This window comes from Rhodotorula paludigena (genome assembly GCF_050403205.1).
Source record: "Rhodotorula paludigena JCM10292 DNA, Rt_paludigena_JCM10292v1_ctg60, whole genome shotgun sequence".
Taxonomy (NCBI): domain Eukaryota; kingdom Fungi; phylum Basidiomycota; class Microbotryomycetes; order Sporidiobolales; family Sporidiobolaceae; genus Rhodotorula; species Rhodotorula paludigena.
The window spans coordinates 1-14,250 of NW_027481398.1; the positions used below are offsets into that span (position 1 = coordinate 1).

Consider the following 14,250-nt stretch of genomic DNA (forward strand, 5'->3'; position numbering starts at 1 on the left):
GACAAGGGGCAGAGCGGAACGAGGGCCGAGCGGGGAAGCCGCTCGCTCCTCCCGCCCAGATTCCAGTGCCTCGCCTTAGCTGCCCGCCTCGCCATGCTCCGCACCGCCCTCCGCTCTGCCGCCCCCCCCCCCCCCCCCCCCCCCCCCCCGCCGCGCCCCCCCCCCCCCCCCCCCCCCCCCCCCCCCCCCCCAAAAACCCCCCCCCCCCCCCCCCCCCCCCCCCCCCGCCGCGGGGGGGCGGCCCCCCCCCCCCCCCCGCGCTCGCGCGGAGGACGGGCCAGAGTCGCGCTCGACGAGATGCTTACCTTTCTTCAAAGATCGACTGGCGCTGTTGATACGCGGCTCCGTGGATCCAGACAAGCAAGGACGGGAGAGGCGGGAAGGAGGTGGGGAGGAGCGGGATCTGGGCTTTGAGGAGCCCTGGACCCTCGTCAGGGCGATCTGTCAAGTGGGAGCTGCCCAGGCTTGCAGAGCTCGTCACGGGCAATGTTTGTTTAGCAGGGATCAAGAGAGTGGAGATGGTTCTCTCGTGCTCTTCCCCTGGACAAGCAAAGCATTCTCAATCCACTCGGTTTCCCTTCATTCCTCTGGGAGCCTCGAAAGGCGGCTTCAAGCAGTGTACACTCCCACGCTTGGGGCGGAAGAGTGGCATGTGAGCGCGTTAGCGCTGAGCGTGGGTGTGCGGTCGCTCCCGGAGCGTTTCTGTGCAGAGTTTTTCGAAGCATGGTGACCGCGCTCACCTTCCTGCTTGTCTACATTGCTTCTACAAGGCGCGAGAAGGCTAGTACCTGCTTCTGTCTTATTTGAGACCAGTTACTCCCGATTCACGAGAAGGGAATTTGTTGGACTGCCGCTTGGGAAGGTCGACTTTCTTCTCCCACGCGAGCCTCGCACGGTAGCTTGAACGAGATTGCACACGCGCACGGGCACTACAGGTCGAGATCAAAGGAGAAGACAGGAAGGAAATGAGGGGGCAGAACTATAGCAGCGAGTGGCGGGGGATGCATACGAGGGGTGACACAACAGCGTTGGGTGAGCGAACGAGCAGGGCAGGACTGACAGAAAGGCTGCGAGACACGAGAAACACAGAGCGCAGGGTTCTTGACTAATCTGAAAGGGACGGCCGGCGGATGTGAGAAGTACGAAGAGCAGACGAAAGAGCTGCACAGCGCGCGACCTCAGCCGCGCCGGTCGAGCGGGACGAGCCGCGGCCTCCGGCGGTCCTGCTCGTGCTCGAGCACGTCGGGCGACATCTGCCACACGCGCACGGTGCGGTCGTCGGCGCAGCTCGCCCACATGGCGCCTCGCGCGCCCTCGACCGGCGGGCGCGCGTTCCACGCGACGGCATTGACGGTCGTCGGCGCGTGCCCCGTCAGGACGTGCAGGATCTGCCCGGTGTCGCGGTGGTACACGTGCACCTTGCCGTCGCTCGAGCCCGAGAGGACAAAGTTCTCGGACGAGCCGCCGAAGCAGGCGCGCACGACAAAGTGGCTCATGTGATGCCCGTCGAAGCGGCGCACGATTGTGCCGTCGTTCAGGTTGAGGAGAAGCGTTTCCTGCAAAACGTGAGGTGTGAGAAGGACGTCGTGCGTCGAGAGCAGCTAGCATGAACACGCACGCGAGGGGCGTGGTTGACGATGGCATGTCGCGAGTCGCTCGAGATGGCGACGGATGTCAGCTCGTTAGGCTGGATGACCTCGCTGTGGAGGTGGCAACACGTCAGCACCAGGCTCATCGCAGATGAGCGAAAGCGGGCGCACTAGAGCAGCTCGCTATCCCCGCCCGCCGCCGCGCTCGCCCCCTTCGCAAGCTTGAAGACGCTGATGCGCTTCTCGTGCCGCGCGCCGAGCGGCGGCGGCCCGGCCAGCGCATTCCCCAGGCCCAACCCGCCGATCCCACCCGCGCCGGCAGCCGCGAGCGCTTGCGCAGCGAGATGGGCCGGCGACGAACTCGCTGCGCTGCGAGCAGCTGACGAGCGTGACGGTGGAAGGAGATGCGGTTCGGTCGTGTCGGCGCGACCGATGCACACGAGCTTGCTTCCGTCGGGAGAGATGGCGAGGTCGATGATCCGCGAGGGGCAGCGCGCAAGGTGCGAAATGACGTTTCCGGAGAGGTCCTGCATGGAGCGAGCGTAAGCATCGAGCATGCGAATATCGGAACGACGCTGACGGACCCAGAAGAAGATGCGCGAATCCATCCCGCCCGAAACGAAGCCGCGACCGTCCGGCAGCCACGCAAGCGCGCCGATCGCGTACTCGTGTCGCGTGAGAGTGGCGATGCAGGACCCGGACTGTATCGCAGCACAATAGGTCAACCTCAAATGCTGGCGCGAGAGCTCGCGAAGCCCACCTCGGTGTTCCACATCTTGATCGTCGCATCGGCAGCCGTGAGCAGGATCGAGTCGTCTGGTGACCATGCGAGGCACGAGACAGGATCCGTGTGCTCGCGGAAGACCTTGTCGAGCGCAAAGCCGGCCTGGGCAGAAAAACGAGTGACCGCAATCAGCGTCTAGGAACGTCGCCCTGCCGCGCCCGTTAGCGACGCACCTTGACGTTCCAAATCATGGCCGTCCTGTCCTTCCCGGCCGTCGCCAGCCACTCGCCATTGTGACTCCATTCAAGTCGCCACACCTCGTCCGTGTGCTCCTGCAGCACATGCGTCGTCATCGTCGGGAAGCCTGTCGAGCCGTGCGGGTCGGCGTCGACGAGGAGCGAAAACGGTTCGGACGCTGCGGGTGCGAGCGCATGATGCCGCTGCTGGTGCGACTGTGCTTGCGAGAGAAGGGTAGCGAGGCGGCGTTGCGGAAGCATGAGGGTTGGCGAGATGTAGTCTGCAGTGCGTCACGCCTGAGAATACGGTTCGGCTCGATAGGGGCCGGTTAAGTCGCACCTTGCAGATGGATTAGGAGTTGCTGTCGGGAGATTCCGCTCGCGCCGTCCCATCCTGCTCGTGCTCGCAGATCATCGGAACTCATGCACATGACGAGGCTGTGTGACAACGAACATTCAGCACGAAGTCCGTACAGCGGGCTGATTGCCACTAACCTCGACAGAAAGTGTAGCCGATTCGAGTCGTACCCGAGCGGTGACAGCTCGTTCCGCAAGACCGACAGCGCCTTCTTCGTTTCTCGTCCTTCGAGCGCCTCGAGGAACTTCTGTTGACGAATCGCGAAGTGTACGGGCTTGACACGTGCAACGCAAGTCAGGTGATCCACAAGAGAGCGAGCGAGCGAGCGAGAAAGAGCGAGAGCGTACAGTCAGGTCGATGCGGCCTTCCAGAGGCAGCTCGGCAAGATGTCGCTCGACGTCGCTCCATCGTCCCTCAAGCAGCGACTGGCGGAACTGAGTGACGGCGGGCGACTCGAGCGCGAAACCCGACTCGGCTTGCAGCGTGTGGGCCGTTTCCCTGTGCGAGGCATGAGCTCGTCAGCTGAGCACGGAAGGATCCCGCAAGACGTGGGACGCACCGGTAGCCCATGTCTTCGAACGCCTGCAGTGCGAGCCGGACGAATTCGCGCCGGTCGAGGTTGCTCCCGTCCCAGAGCGGGACAAAGCCCTCGTCGCCGTCGTACTGCATCGCGTCCGTCGTCCTCGTCACTGTCCCGTTCGACGAGCTAGAGAAGCCGTTCGTCGCCGCGTGCCCGTTGCCGACTGCAGCGCTGGAAGAGGGCAGATGTCCGCCGACACCGACTGCGGGCGCGAGAGTGTGGCCATTTCCGAGCGTCGAGGTGGACGCGCTCGCGAGGGGCGGTGGGCCGGGGATAGGAACGTCCGATCCGACCATGGCCGGGGAATCAGAGGCAGAGGGAGCTAGAGCGGGGGACTCAGAGGGGACGGACAGCGAAGGACCGGCGGGCTCGCGAGTGCGCGGCTTCTTGCGCTGCTGGTCGGCGGGGTCGGGCGAGGCCGAGCGAGATCTCCGCCTTCGCTGGAGCGGCTGCTGCTGGCTGGGCGCCCGCTGCTGCTGCGTGGCGGGGGCTGACGAGCTTGAGGCGGGCGGAGGTGGGGGTTGCGGCGAGGACACCGTTGCGGGCGGTCTTGGGGTGGGGGGCGATACTGGCGGGTTCACGGGGGAGTAGAGGGATCGTGCGACTCGCTGATTCGCTCAAGCGTGCGTGAGAGCGGGCGTGGGAAGGGCGCAAGGGTCGCTCTCCTGATGAGCGGCACGAGCGATCGCGAGTGGCGCAGCGAGAGCGTCGTGCGAGCGAGGGCGCAGCTCGGGGCAGGCGCTGGCTGAGCACAGAGCTCGGCGACTCGCGAGAACGGCAAAGGGCGGAGCGGGCAGGCGCTGGCGAGTCCGCGACTTCGCCGTCCTCTCGCTCGCTCGCCCCCCTTTCCGCCGCCCGAGACACCTTCACATGCGACGATTGTCCAGCAGTCTTTGGACTGCTCAAGAGGTAGGTGAATTCGAGCTGAATCAATCAGCGACGCGGCTGCAGAGTCTTTCTTTCCTTTCCCCCTCTCGAGTCTCGCTCGGCAGCATCCGGTTGCAGCGGTTACGTTCATCTATAGCTCGTCCTCTACACCTTGTGCTCGCCCTCCAGGAAGCCCTTGATCGCCCCGCCAACCCCGACCACGTCGAGCAAGAACGTGTCGTGCCCCCACGGCTGGTTGAGTTCGTAGTAGACGACGTTGTCGTTCCCGTTCGCCTTGAGGCACTCGGCGAGCTCGCGCTGCTGCTCGATCGGGAACAGCGTGTCCGACTGCACGCCCATGACGAGCGTCGGGTGCCGCGACAGGCGCGCGAGGCCGCGCGTGAGGGCGGGCAGGTACGCGTGCGACGACGGGAGCGACGAGATGAACGGCTTCGGGTCCTTGCGGCGCTTGGCGGGAGTCTGACTCGCTGTCGTGGAAGAGGTGGAGGAGGAGGGAGGGACGGGGCACAATGCGTCGGCGGGAAGTTTGCCCTCGTCGCGAGCACGACGGCGCGCCTCGAGGTCGTCGAGCGCGTCCTGGCTCATGTCGAACAGGTCCATTGCCTTCGATATGTAGATGAGCGAGTTGGCGTCGTACTTCAGGCAGAACTGCTCGCCCTGATGGTCGAGGTAAGTCTCGATGAGAAAGTCGGGGCACAGGACGGGCGGAGAGGAAATGTGCGAGGGCGAGGTGGATGGGTCAAAGTCGGGCGGCGAAGCGAGGTCTCGTCGCCGTCGCCCAAAGCGCTGCTCCCATTCCGGACCAGAGCGGTAAGTGATCGTCGCGATTTCTGCGAGGAGGCAGGACGTGAGCGAGGTGCGCTCGTCTCGGTGACACCAAAGCGAGGCTCACGTCGTGCGAGCTTCATGCCCGTGTGCGGTGGCAAGTCATCGTAGTAGAAGCCGCGCTTCCAGTTCGGGTCGGCCATTAACACTGCGTTTTGTGGCCGGTCAGCTCGAGCCTTCGCATGGCAGAGTAACAAGCTGCGACGACATGCAAAACGACGAGAGAATGATACGCACCACTCCGCTGCGCAAAGCGCATCGCCATGCTCGCCGGGCTGCTTCTTGCTGTCCCGCTGATCGAGACGACCTTGCCCACCCTCTCCGGCTCGAGGTACGCCGCCGCGATGCTCTGCATCCCGCCCATGCTGCTCCCTACGCTCGCCGCAAGGCGTTCGATGCCCAGGCTCGACAGGAGCTCGAACTGCGCGCGCACCATGTCGAAGACGCTGATGACGGGGAAGCGCGTCGCATAGGGCTGACCGTCGCTCGGGTCGAGCGACGAAGGCCCCGTCGAGCCGTAGCACCCGCCGAGCACATTGGTGCAGATCACGAAGTACTTGTCCGTGTCGAGGGCCTTGCCTGAGCCGATAAAGCGCTCCCACCACCCTTCCGCCAGGTTGGCAGGCGTCGAGTGCGCGTGCGACGATGCGGAGAGTCCGGTATGAAGCAGGATGGCGTTCGAGCGATCGGCGTTGAGCGTGCCCCAGGTCTCGTACGCGATCGTGAAGGAAGGGAGGTGGCCGCCATAGTCGAGCGGGAAAGGGTGCGGGTGGTGGTACGTCTCGTAGCCGGAAACGACGTTGGCGTAAGCGGGTTCAGGCCCTTCTGCATCCTCTGCGGAGCTCGGTGAAGGCGTCGCAGGCCCGAGGATGTTGTATGCCGACGCTGACGAAGACGAGGGGGTCGGCTGGCGCTGCTGCTGGCGCTGCTCGAGCAGGCGCGCGGTGCGGAGGTCGTTTGCGTCGACGCAAGGGAAGCTCATTGCCGGGTTTGAGCCGTGCGGGCGGCTGAACCGGTCCGTGCCGCCTTGACTCGGTGTACCTGCTCCATCAGAGTCGGGGCGAGGAGTCGAGGCGAAGCGGGCGGGCGCCGAGATGTGCAGGCCGCGTCCTGCGAGCACGCGCTGCGATGCTCGTGCCAGCCGTGCAGACATGCTCGCCGCAGCTAAGGGAGCGACGTGGCGGTGAGGACGAGGCAGAGGATTGTCCGATCACCTCATCCGCTTTCCTCGACACCCGGATACCGTCTTCGCCGCTTTCGGCCCGCTCTCTGGAACTCAAGGCGCGAATATGCATGTAATACTGACAACAAAGTACAGGCGAGTTGCTCCTTCAAAACGCAAAACCGTTGCTCTTCCTCCGCCGCAGCCTGACCCCGTCCGCCTCGACCTTCTGCTCGAGCCCCCTGATCCAGCTCGGACGCCGCTCGAGCCTCTTCTCCGTACCCTCCATTTGCCTAGGTGCGCTCAGCCGCGAAGGGGAAGACGGTGCGCTGAGCGGCGACATGACGGCGTTGGCCGCGGGCGACTTGAGCGGCCGCGCCGCCTTGCTCGAACCGCCTCCCTGCAGCGCCGAGAAGGAGGCGGTGTTGCGGAGTGGTGGGAGCGACAGCTTGAGGGAAGACGAAGAGGTGTGGGCACGGCGAGACGCGAGCGACGGTCGTTGCGGGGCGGCCGGCTGCTGCTGCTGCGGCGGCGGTGCAGGTACGGACTGGAGCTGGAAGGGCGGAGGGGGCGGTGCTGGGGCACGCTTTGCTGGTGATGGCGCGGCAAGCCGGGCGAGCGAGTAGGGCGAGCCGGACGAGCCGGGCGAGAGCGCGAGACCGTTGCAGGGCGACCGCGGGTGCAGAGGGGAGGAGACGAGCGAGTCGGCGGGCGTGCCCAAGCTGCTCGCCTCGGCGCTGCTGCTCGCGAGGTCGGGCGAGTACGCCGACCACAGCGAAGGCGTCGACGCGCTCGAAGTCGAGTAGCTCGACTCGCCGCCGTCCGAGTACAGCGCGCTGCGCGACAGCTCGAAGTAGGACGGGTCGGCCGCGTCGCTCGACGAGTACGCGGGCGGCGGACGCAGACGCGACGGCGAAGGCAGTGCAGAGGGGGCGGGCGTCGCGGCGAAGAGGAGCGCCTCGGCAGCCTTGTGCTGGAAGCGCTCCTCCGCCTCCTCGACGACCGACTGGCCGAGCGACGGCAGCGCGTCGAGGTCGTCGTCGGCAATGTGCGAGTGGCGCGCGTGGAACATGTCGGCGAGCGAGAGGTTCTGCAGCTCGAGTTCGGAGAGGGAGCGAGCGCGGTAGAAACACGACGAGGGGGGCTTTGCGGTCGGCGGAGGCGAGGTAGACGGCGTGCGAGGAGCAGGCGAGAGGGACGCCATGTTGTTTCCGAGTGGTCGGCGGTGCACGGGTGGGGGACGCTTCCGGAGGGGAGCACGAGGACAGGATAGGGTGCAATCAAAGGGGGCTGGACCTCCCGAACAAGATCGGGCCGTCGGGTGTCGGCGTGGCCTTTGCCGGAGTCAAGCGCCTCTGCTGTCAAGCGGCCGTGCTGCTCGACGTGGCGAGCTGAACGGAGCGTGCGGTGGGCGAGGAAGGAAAGGCTCGCGATTCGAGGGTTGCAGCGCAGCGCACCTGGAGAAACGAGGCGCTGATCGTCCCCAGCTTCCCCGCGCTCGTCCGACCGGCGCATTCACACTTCCGCGCATGTCTCGTCTGTTGTCCGCGTCGCGACATTGTCGTCCGGCGGGGCAGCGCCCGCAAGAACGTCGTCCTAAAGTCTTTCAGGCTGCGACTTGGCTTCGAGCGAGCGAGGGCGACTGCCCCCAGGATAGGGGCCGCGGACTTCAAGCGGTCATTCGAGGTCAGGCGAGTATCGAAGTAGCAGGGCCGGTAGGTCCTCGCGCTCAACTGAACGCAAACGCTCTGGCGAGACAATCTCGAAGGCGGAGCCGCTGCGAAAAGACTGGCCCGTCGACGAATGCGTTACAATAGTGCATCGAGGAAGTCCTGGCCCTTCTTTGCCGGTTGTATGATGGGCTTGCTCGGCTTGGAAGCATTGGCCGCAGGTGCAGCACTCCGGGCAGGAGCGAGAGGTGGAGGGTGTCTAGGCGCGGTGCCAGAGAAGCGGTCCTTGAGGTCTGCGCGAACGCAAGTCAGCTGCTGCGAGAGAACGCCGCACAGCGATGTGCATGAACAAGCTTAGGCGCACCTCGCACGGCCTGCATGCGTCGTGCCTCGTCCTGCATCTTGAGCAGTTCCGCCTTCTCCTCTTCAGTCTCTACTCTCCCTCGACCCGTCGGCCGCACCATCTTGCCCCTCCCGCCTATCCTCAGGTGCGCAAAAGTATGATCGACGTCTTCATCGTCTTCCTCGTCCGCGGTCGCTGTTGAGGCGGAAGGCGAGGCGAGCTTCTCGCGCTGCTGTTGCAGGAACGCATCAAGTTCGGCCTTCTCTTCGGCCTTGCGCAGCTCTGCGAGATAGTCCATACCCATGTCAGCATAGGAAACACGAAGCAGAGGTGCTGCGTATCGGGCTGAATGGCTTCGCGACGCAGCCAGCGGGTGAACGCACCTTCCTCCTCGTCTACCTCGTCGTCCCCTTCCTTCGGCAGTCCCGCTGCCGCGCCCAACGCCTTTTGCAGTTCGTCGTCGTCCTCCTTGTACCGATCTGCGTTGGTGCCGAGCCGTCGCCGCTCCGCCTCGCGCAATGCCGCGTCGACCGCCGCGCTCTCGGCCGCCTGTTCTGGCGTCGGGTCGTGCGTGCGTTGATAGCGCCGGCTCGCAGCTTTTGCGTAGCGGTCTTGCAGGACCATTGGTAGCAGTATGGGGTGGGACAGCTGGGTCGGGGCGCGAGAGAGGCGGTGCAATAGAACACGAGCAAAGCGAGCTGCGGCGGGAATACGGCCCGAGCATGCCGAGTGATCAGCCCTTTGGTGTCCTTACAAGCTGCAGCACACAATCTGCGAGCCCCGTTCGGTGCGGCGAAAGGCCGATCGGCGCGATGATGAGATGAACGGGCGCACCTCGACGATGGCGCTCGGCGCAAGCTTAGACAGACAGCACTGCACCCGGTCGACTAGCTGCGCTGGAAGCTGTGTGCTGGCTGTAATGTGAAAGGGGTGCTGTGATGGAAGCTGCCGAAGAGTTGTCGACGGAACTCTTCCTCCTACCACGAACCTGTCCCGTGCTCCGCGAGCGTGGCCGGCCAGGCTACCGCAGCGTCTTGCCGAGCTGGCGTACGAATTAATAGCTGGAAAAATAGAGCCAAATGTACGTTACAGTCCGACAACAGCTACTGCTTGCTCCCCTGTCCCGCCGCGAGCCGCTTCAGCTCTTCATTCCTGAACACGCCCTCGTTCCCAGGCAAGCCCTTCCCCAGCCACCCAGGCACACTGCCCGAACGGCCCTTGATCACCGCCTCGAGCATACCCCGGCCCAGAGCGTCCGTCTTGATCGCGAAAGGCGGGTAGAGCGCGCCCAGCCCCTTCACGGCAGCCATGGCTGGGCCGAACCACCATTGCGCTTCGGGGTTGGAGCGGATGGGAACGATGCCGGCCGGGCGGAAGGAGAAAACGGCGAGAGAGGGGTAGCCTTCCGAGGGGAGCGCGGCGAGGATGCGCTCCGCTTTTCCTGCAGTATCCGGGCAATTGGTCAACAAGAAGGTCTTCCTCTCAGATAAGGCAGAGGACGAACCCTTGATGCGACCAAACATCTGCGAGGCCTTCCCCTCGCGCTGGTCGGTTCCTTCGCCGCTCAGATAGCCGAAGACGAACTTGTCCTCGCCGTCCTTCTTAAGCGACGAGAACGCCTTGGCGGCCTCAACGGCGTACGTGACGGTCAGGAGCTCGTAGTCCTTCTCCGACATGCCGACGCTCGACTTGCCGAGGCACCAGAGGGCGCCGTCATGTCCCTCGAGCTGTTTGATCAGCTGAGGCGGATAGGACGCAAAGTCCTCTTGCAGGACAACACGGAGCTTGTCGTCTGGCGGACTTGGCGCAACGTGCGCAGGAAGAGGACGACGGGACAGGACCGTGACCTGGGAACAAGGGGCGGTCAGTATTGCAATGCAAGCCGAACGCAGTCGCACACACGTACGCCTGTAACGGCAGGGTGTGCCAGAGCCACACGCAGAGCTTCCGAGCCAGCAGTGCCCGTAGCGCCGGTCAGGATGATGCGGACCATCGGTGAGCGAGGGCAGAGCAAGGGCGGTGATGCAGCGGGAGATGCGGAAGCAAGGAGCAAGAGAATGGGCAGCAGCAGAGTCGTGGATTGGAGCGGAGGTGGAGGCGCGCAAGAAGTGGAGGGGAAGAAGGAGCGAGACGAAAGGATGGCGCGGACCTTCGGCACGATGGCATCTCGGAATGGACTGACACGGGAGGCGTCTCGCAGCGACAGACAAAACGATTGCACAAGTGCGCACACCCACGTCTGTCTAGTCATCTAGGTCCCTTCGCCTAGGTGCGGGCGCGACGAGCTCAATCACAGTGCTCTCGTCTTGCTGCGATTCCGGGACGACAATCGCCCGCTTTCGGCGGACACGCCAGCTGCGGACGGTGCCCACCCAGCGGACAACGCGCGTGCAAAGCGCGTCCTGATGGCCAGAGAGAACGTGCGCGCCAGAGACGCGCTCGTCGTAGAGGAGGAAGGCGAAGAGGGCGGCCTGGACGAGCGCAAAGAACGAGACAATGCCGATCAAAGGCGTTACGAGGCTGAGAGGAAAGCAGATTGGTCAGCACCGAGCACCGACACAATGATCAGCATGAGGGTGCCTTCGACGTACTTGTACCCAGGCGACAGGATAATCTGGCCGAGCGCCGAGAGGCGAAGGGAGTGTGCGAAGAGGCCGACGAAGACCGCCGAAAGGAAAGCGGTGCCCAAGCTCACCTGTTCAGGCAAAGATGAGGTTAGCACTGTGTGTAACAGGCTAGAGCATCAACACAGACAAACAACGAGAACCCGATCGCGCGCCTCCTTCAGCGCGGCAACCTGTTTCGCCGCTGGCAAGGCACCTGTCAAGCGAGTGGCAGCCAGCTCGTCCGAGGATTTGCTGCTTGCGCTGCTGACGGTAGGAGATGAGTCCGGGGCTGGCCGGGCAAGAGCGCGCGACAGGCGTGAAGATGAGCGGTGCTGTATCAAGGCGTAGATCGACAGCTGCATCCAAGCGGAGGAGCGATTAGTGCACTTCTCGCTTTGTGCATCAGTCGAGTGCGCACCGCCAGCACAGCCTGCGCCATGGCAAGACCAACCGAGTCGGCGGCCACGAATGCGTGCTGAAGTGACACGGCGCTCTCTCGCAGACTTGTCAAGGGCGAGCCGAGGCTGAGTAGCGGGAGATAGTTTGAGTTGATTGTCGGTTGGTTGAGCGCGGCCATGAGGGTCTTAAGCGACGCGAGCGAACTGAAGAGGCGTATGCTGGTCGCGCAAGCGGAAATGCCACATGCCTAACGCGCAAGTAGAGGTCGACACCTCGGCCGATTTGCAGCGAGTGAACGCGGACTCACTGTAGCCGCGCATGTGAATAGCGCGCCTCCAGTGTAGCAGAGGAGCTGAAGTCTGCGCGCAGTGTGACCGACATGCGCGGCGCCCAATGCAGCTTGCACAGCCATCAGATTGCGCAGCGAGATGCTGGCAATCGTCCAGCCCTGCAGGAAGACTGGGATGGTGCAGAGCGCGTGGAGGGTATAGGCAGCCTGGGGGAGCCGCAAGTAGTGAGCGACAACATCCCAAACTTCCTCGTCTGACATGGGGCAAAGCGCACCGTCGAGGCGCCGTCCGAGCCGTACAGGAGGAGAATCATCTGTGTCGCAAAGATGGATCCGCTCAAAACTGAGAGCAGCGGCAGGAACGCAGAGGCGAGGAGCGAAGGATGTGAAGCCAGATTCTGCAAAGCGCAGGGGTTCGGCGTGATCCTTACTTCAGTGGTCTGGCCACGAAAGAGGTCGTTGAAGAAGCGCACCGCAAAGCCTGTCCGCATTTTCATCATGTGCGAGTCTGGGCCCTTCCCAAGCGTCCACAGCAAGTGGACGAGGTAAAGGAAAGCGAGAAGTGCGTGTCTTTGCGTGAGGGGGGCTCTAGAGAGTCAGTAGTGTCCACCTTGCATGCAAAGGGCAGGATACTTACAGAAAGGCAAGCGAGGCGAGGAGACCTGTCCGAACGTGAGCCGCGGAACTCTGCTTGGGGTGCAATAGCTCGTCGAGCTGAGCCAGGATGGAGGCGTAAGGGGCGTCTCCCTGGGCTGCCTTGAGCAACAGTGGGCGTGCTGGCATGTCGTCTGGCGGTCAAGGCGGAATGTCCGGGGAGGTTGGCTGATGAAGAAGCGGGAAGATGGACAAGAGCCGCTGCTGACACTGATGCTTGCAAAGGGCAGAAGCACCGGGGCTTCCGATGCTTCGCAGCGGAGCGGCGTCGCAGCCCGCCAGCAAGAAGTGGACGTGGCAGACCACGCAGACGACTCGCCCCGGCCCCACACCTGCACCGCCCCAGCCCCTCCGAAGGCGTCCCGTTCGCTTCTCTCGTTCGCTTCTTGCATCTTGCAAAGCTGACAGCCTGCCCATGGTTGCGCTGCCCGGAATTTCCAACGCGTCGCTAGCCGTAGCTGCTCTCGCCGGCTCCTCCAACCATGCCACCTCGTCTTCCCTCGCCGGAGGTTCCGGCGTGCTCTTCGCGCAGTCCACCGTCGGAGCGCTTACGACGCTACTGGGTTCCAGTGGGCTGCCTCTGCTGAGCTATCCGACCGATCTGACGCGCGGAATTGTCCCGAAGGTGCGGTGTGTCCTCTTTGGCTCCGGACAACTTGCTTATTGACATGATAGAACGCAGCTGTGCCATTCTCACAACGACTGTACGACGACTATGATCCTCTTCTTCTGCCTCGGACCCACATCATCTCTTTCCACAGACTGGCGCGATGTTCCGCTGCTCGACGCGATCAGCTTCGGATGCGAGAGCGTAGAAGCCGACATTCACCTTGTTGGCGGCCAGCTACTTGTGAGGTGTTGCGACTCGAGGCAGTGGATGAGCTCTGGGAGGCAGCTGACCGAGATTGTTACTTCAGGTCGGCCACACGTCCGACTCGCTGTCGCCGGATCGCACGCTGCAGAACCTGTACCTCGGCAAGTCTCAAATTCCAGCCTATTTCGTCGCGCCTTCAATAACTCGAACGCCTGCAGATCCCCTCATTGAGATTTACAAGCTGCGCAACCCGGAATCAGAGTCTACGGGCGCAGCCCAAACTACGCCTTTTTACCGCAAGTGAGTGTTGGTCAGTTTACTCTGCTTGCAGCCGGCTGACCGCACCGATTCTCCAAGCTGGCTGTATGACAACTCGCGCGCGCCCCTCCAGCTTCTGCTCGACTTCAAGACGGACGGCGCGGAGCTGTACCCTCACGTTGTCGATGCACTGCAGCCACTGCGCGACTTGGGCCTTCTCGAATACCACAACGAGACGTCCGCCAACCCAGGCTATGCATCAATATACGCGCGCCCGATCCGCATCACCTGCACAGGCAACTGCCCGCTCGAGCTCGTCGAGGCGCAACTCCCGATCCGCGACATCTTCTTTGACGCGCCCCTCGTCAATCTCGCAAACGGTCGTTACAATCGTGCCGTGAGCGCCATGGCCAGCGCCTACTGGGACGAAATTGCCGGCTCGTGGGGTTACAAGCGAACGAACCGCGGTCAGGGTACCAAGCTTGACAAGTTTGCAGAGCTGAGCGAGCTTGCGCGGGCGCAAGGGATGTCGGTTCGCGTCTGGGACACACCGAGGTGCGTCTGGTCTTTCTCTTAGCTCAAATGTGCTAGAACCGGCTGACCACGATTATTGCGCGCTGTAGCTGGCCGCACTTCATTCGCGACAGCGTCTGGCGCGACCTCATCACGACCGCGGATCCCAGCACTTTGGTGCTCATCAACGCTGACGATCTAGAAGGGATCAGTAGGCTGTAGAGACTGAGAGCCTGGCAATTGCACGCGAAGCCTCGTTCAGCAGAGCGCGTTGAAGTCCGGGCGCGGCGCCCCATCCAAGCGAGCGCGCCTCCCCTCCAGAGCCGCGCCCATTCGCTCTTA

At 63.7% G+C, this 14,250-nt stretch overlaps 7 protein-coding genes across 7 annotated transcripts; 1 reads left to right on the forward strand and 6 right to left on the reverse strand.

Moving 5' to 3' along the window:
- Positions 1-1,178: 1,178 nt before the first annotated feature.
- Positions 1,179-3,783, reverse strand: JCM10292_002643 (uncharacterized protein; the record flags this gene model as incomplete). Its single annotated transcript, XM_076651900.1, has 10 exons — positions 1,179-1,556; positions 1,619-1,700; positions 1,761-2,116; positions 2,174-2,290; positions 2,350-2,475; positions 2,547-2,830; positions 2,890-2,987; positions 3,045-3,181; positions 3,255-3,405; positions 3,467-3,783. The coding sequence occupies 10 exons, from the start codon at positions 3,781-3,783 to the stop codon at positions 1,179-1,181; spliced, it is 2,046 nt and encodes a 681-aa protein (XP_076502506.1).
- Positions 3,784-4,519: 736 nt separating this feature from the next.
- On the reverse strand, positions 4,520-6,353 carry JCM10292_002644 (homoserine O-acetyltransferase family protein; the record flags this gene model as incomplete). Its single annotated transcript, XM_076651901.1, has 3 exons — positions 4,520-5,205; positions 5,268-5,348; positions 5,438-6,353. 3 exons carry the CDS (start codon positions 6,351-6,353, stop codon positions 4,520-4,522), a joined length of 1,683 nt encoding a protein of 560 aa, XP_076502507.1.
- Positions 6,354-6,531: 178 nt separating this feature from the next.
- On the reverse strand, positions 6,532-7,566 carry JCM10292_002645 (uncharacterized protein; the record flags this gene model as incomplete). Its single annotated transcript, XM_076651902.1, has 1 exon — positions 6,532-7,566. One exon carries the CDS (start codon positions 7,564-7,566, stop codon positions 6,532-6,534), a length of 1,035 nt encoding a protein of 344 aa, XP_076502508.1.
- Positions 7,567-8,170: 604 nt separating this feature from the next.
- On the reverse strand, positions 8,171-8,999 carry JCM10292_002646 (uncharacterized protein; the record flags this gene model as incomplete). The annotated part of the gene is made up of 3 exons (XM_076651903.1): positions 8,171-8,325; positions 8,397-8,657; positions 8,759-8,999. The coding sequence occupies 3 exons, from the start codon at positions 8,997-8,999 to the stop codon at positions 8,171-8,173; spliced, it is 657 nt and encodes a 218-aa protein (XP_076502509.1).
- A 479-nt stretch (positions 9,000-9,478) lies between these two features.
- Positions 9,479-10,368, reverse strand: JCM10292_002647 (uncharacterized protein; the record flags this gene model as incomplete). Its single annotated transcript, XM_076651904.1, has 3 exons — positions 9,479-9,816; positions 9,880-10,222; positions 10,282-10,368. The coding sequence occupies 3 exons, from the start codon at positions 10,366-10,368 to the stop codon at positions 9,479-9,481; spliced, it is 768 nt and encodes a 255-aa protein (XP_076502510.1).
- A 250-nt stretch (positions 10,369-10,618) lies between these two features.
- JCM10292_002648 (uncharacterized protein) lies at positions 10,619-11,558 on the reverse strand (the record flags this gene model as incomplete). The annotated part of the gene is made up of 3 exons (XM_076651905.1): positions 10,619-10,895; positions 10,967-11,070; positions 11,400-11,558. The coding sequence occupies 3 exons, from the start codon at positions 11,556-11,558 to the stop codon at positions 10,619-10,621; spliced, it is 540 nt and encodes a 179-aa protein (XP_076502511.1).
- A 1,180-nt stretch (positions 11,559-12,738) lies between these two features.
- On the forward strand, positions 12,739-14,130 carry JCM10292_002649 (uncharacterized protein; the record flags this gene model as incomplete). Its single annotated transcript, XM_076651906.1, has 7 exons — positions 12,739-12,948; positions 13,006-13,027; positions 13,085-13,173; positions 13,241-13,298; positions 13,356-13,437; positions 13,495-13,950; positions 14,019-14,130. 7 exons carry the CDS (start codon positions 12,739-12,741, stop codon positions 14,128-14,130), a joined length of 1,029 nt encoding a protein of 342 aa, XP_076502512.1.
- Positions 14,131-14,250: the final 120 nt, after the last annotated feature.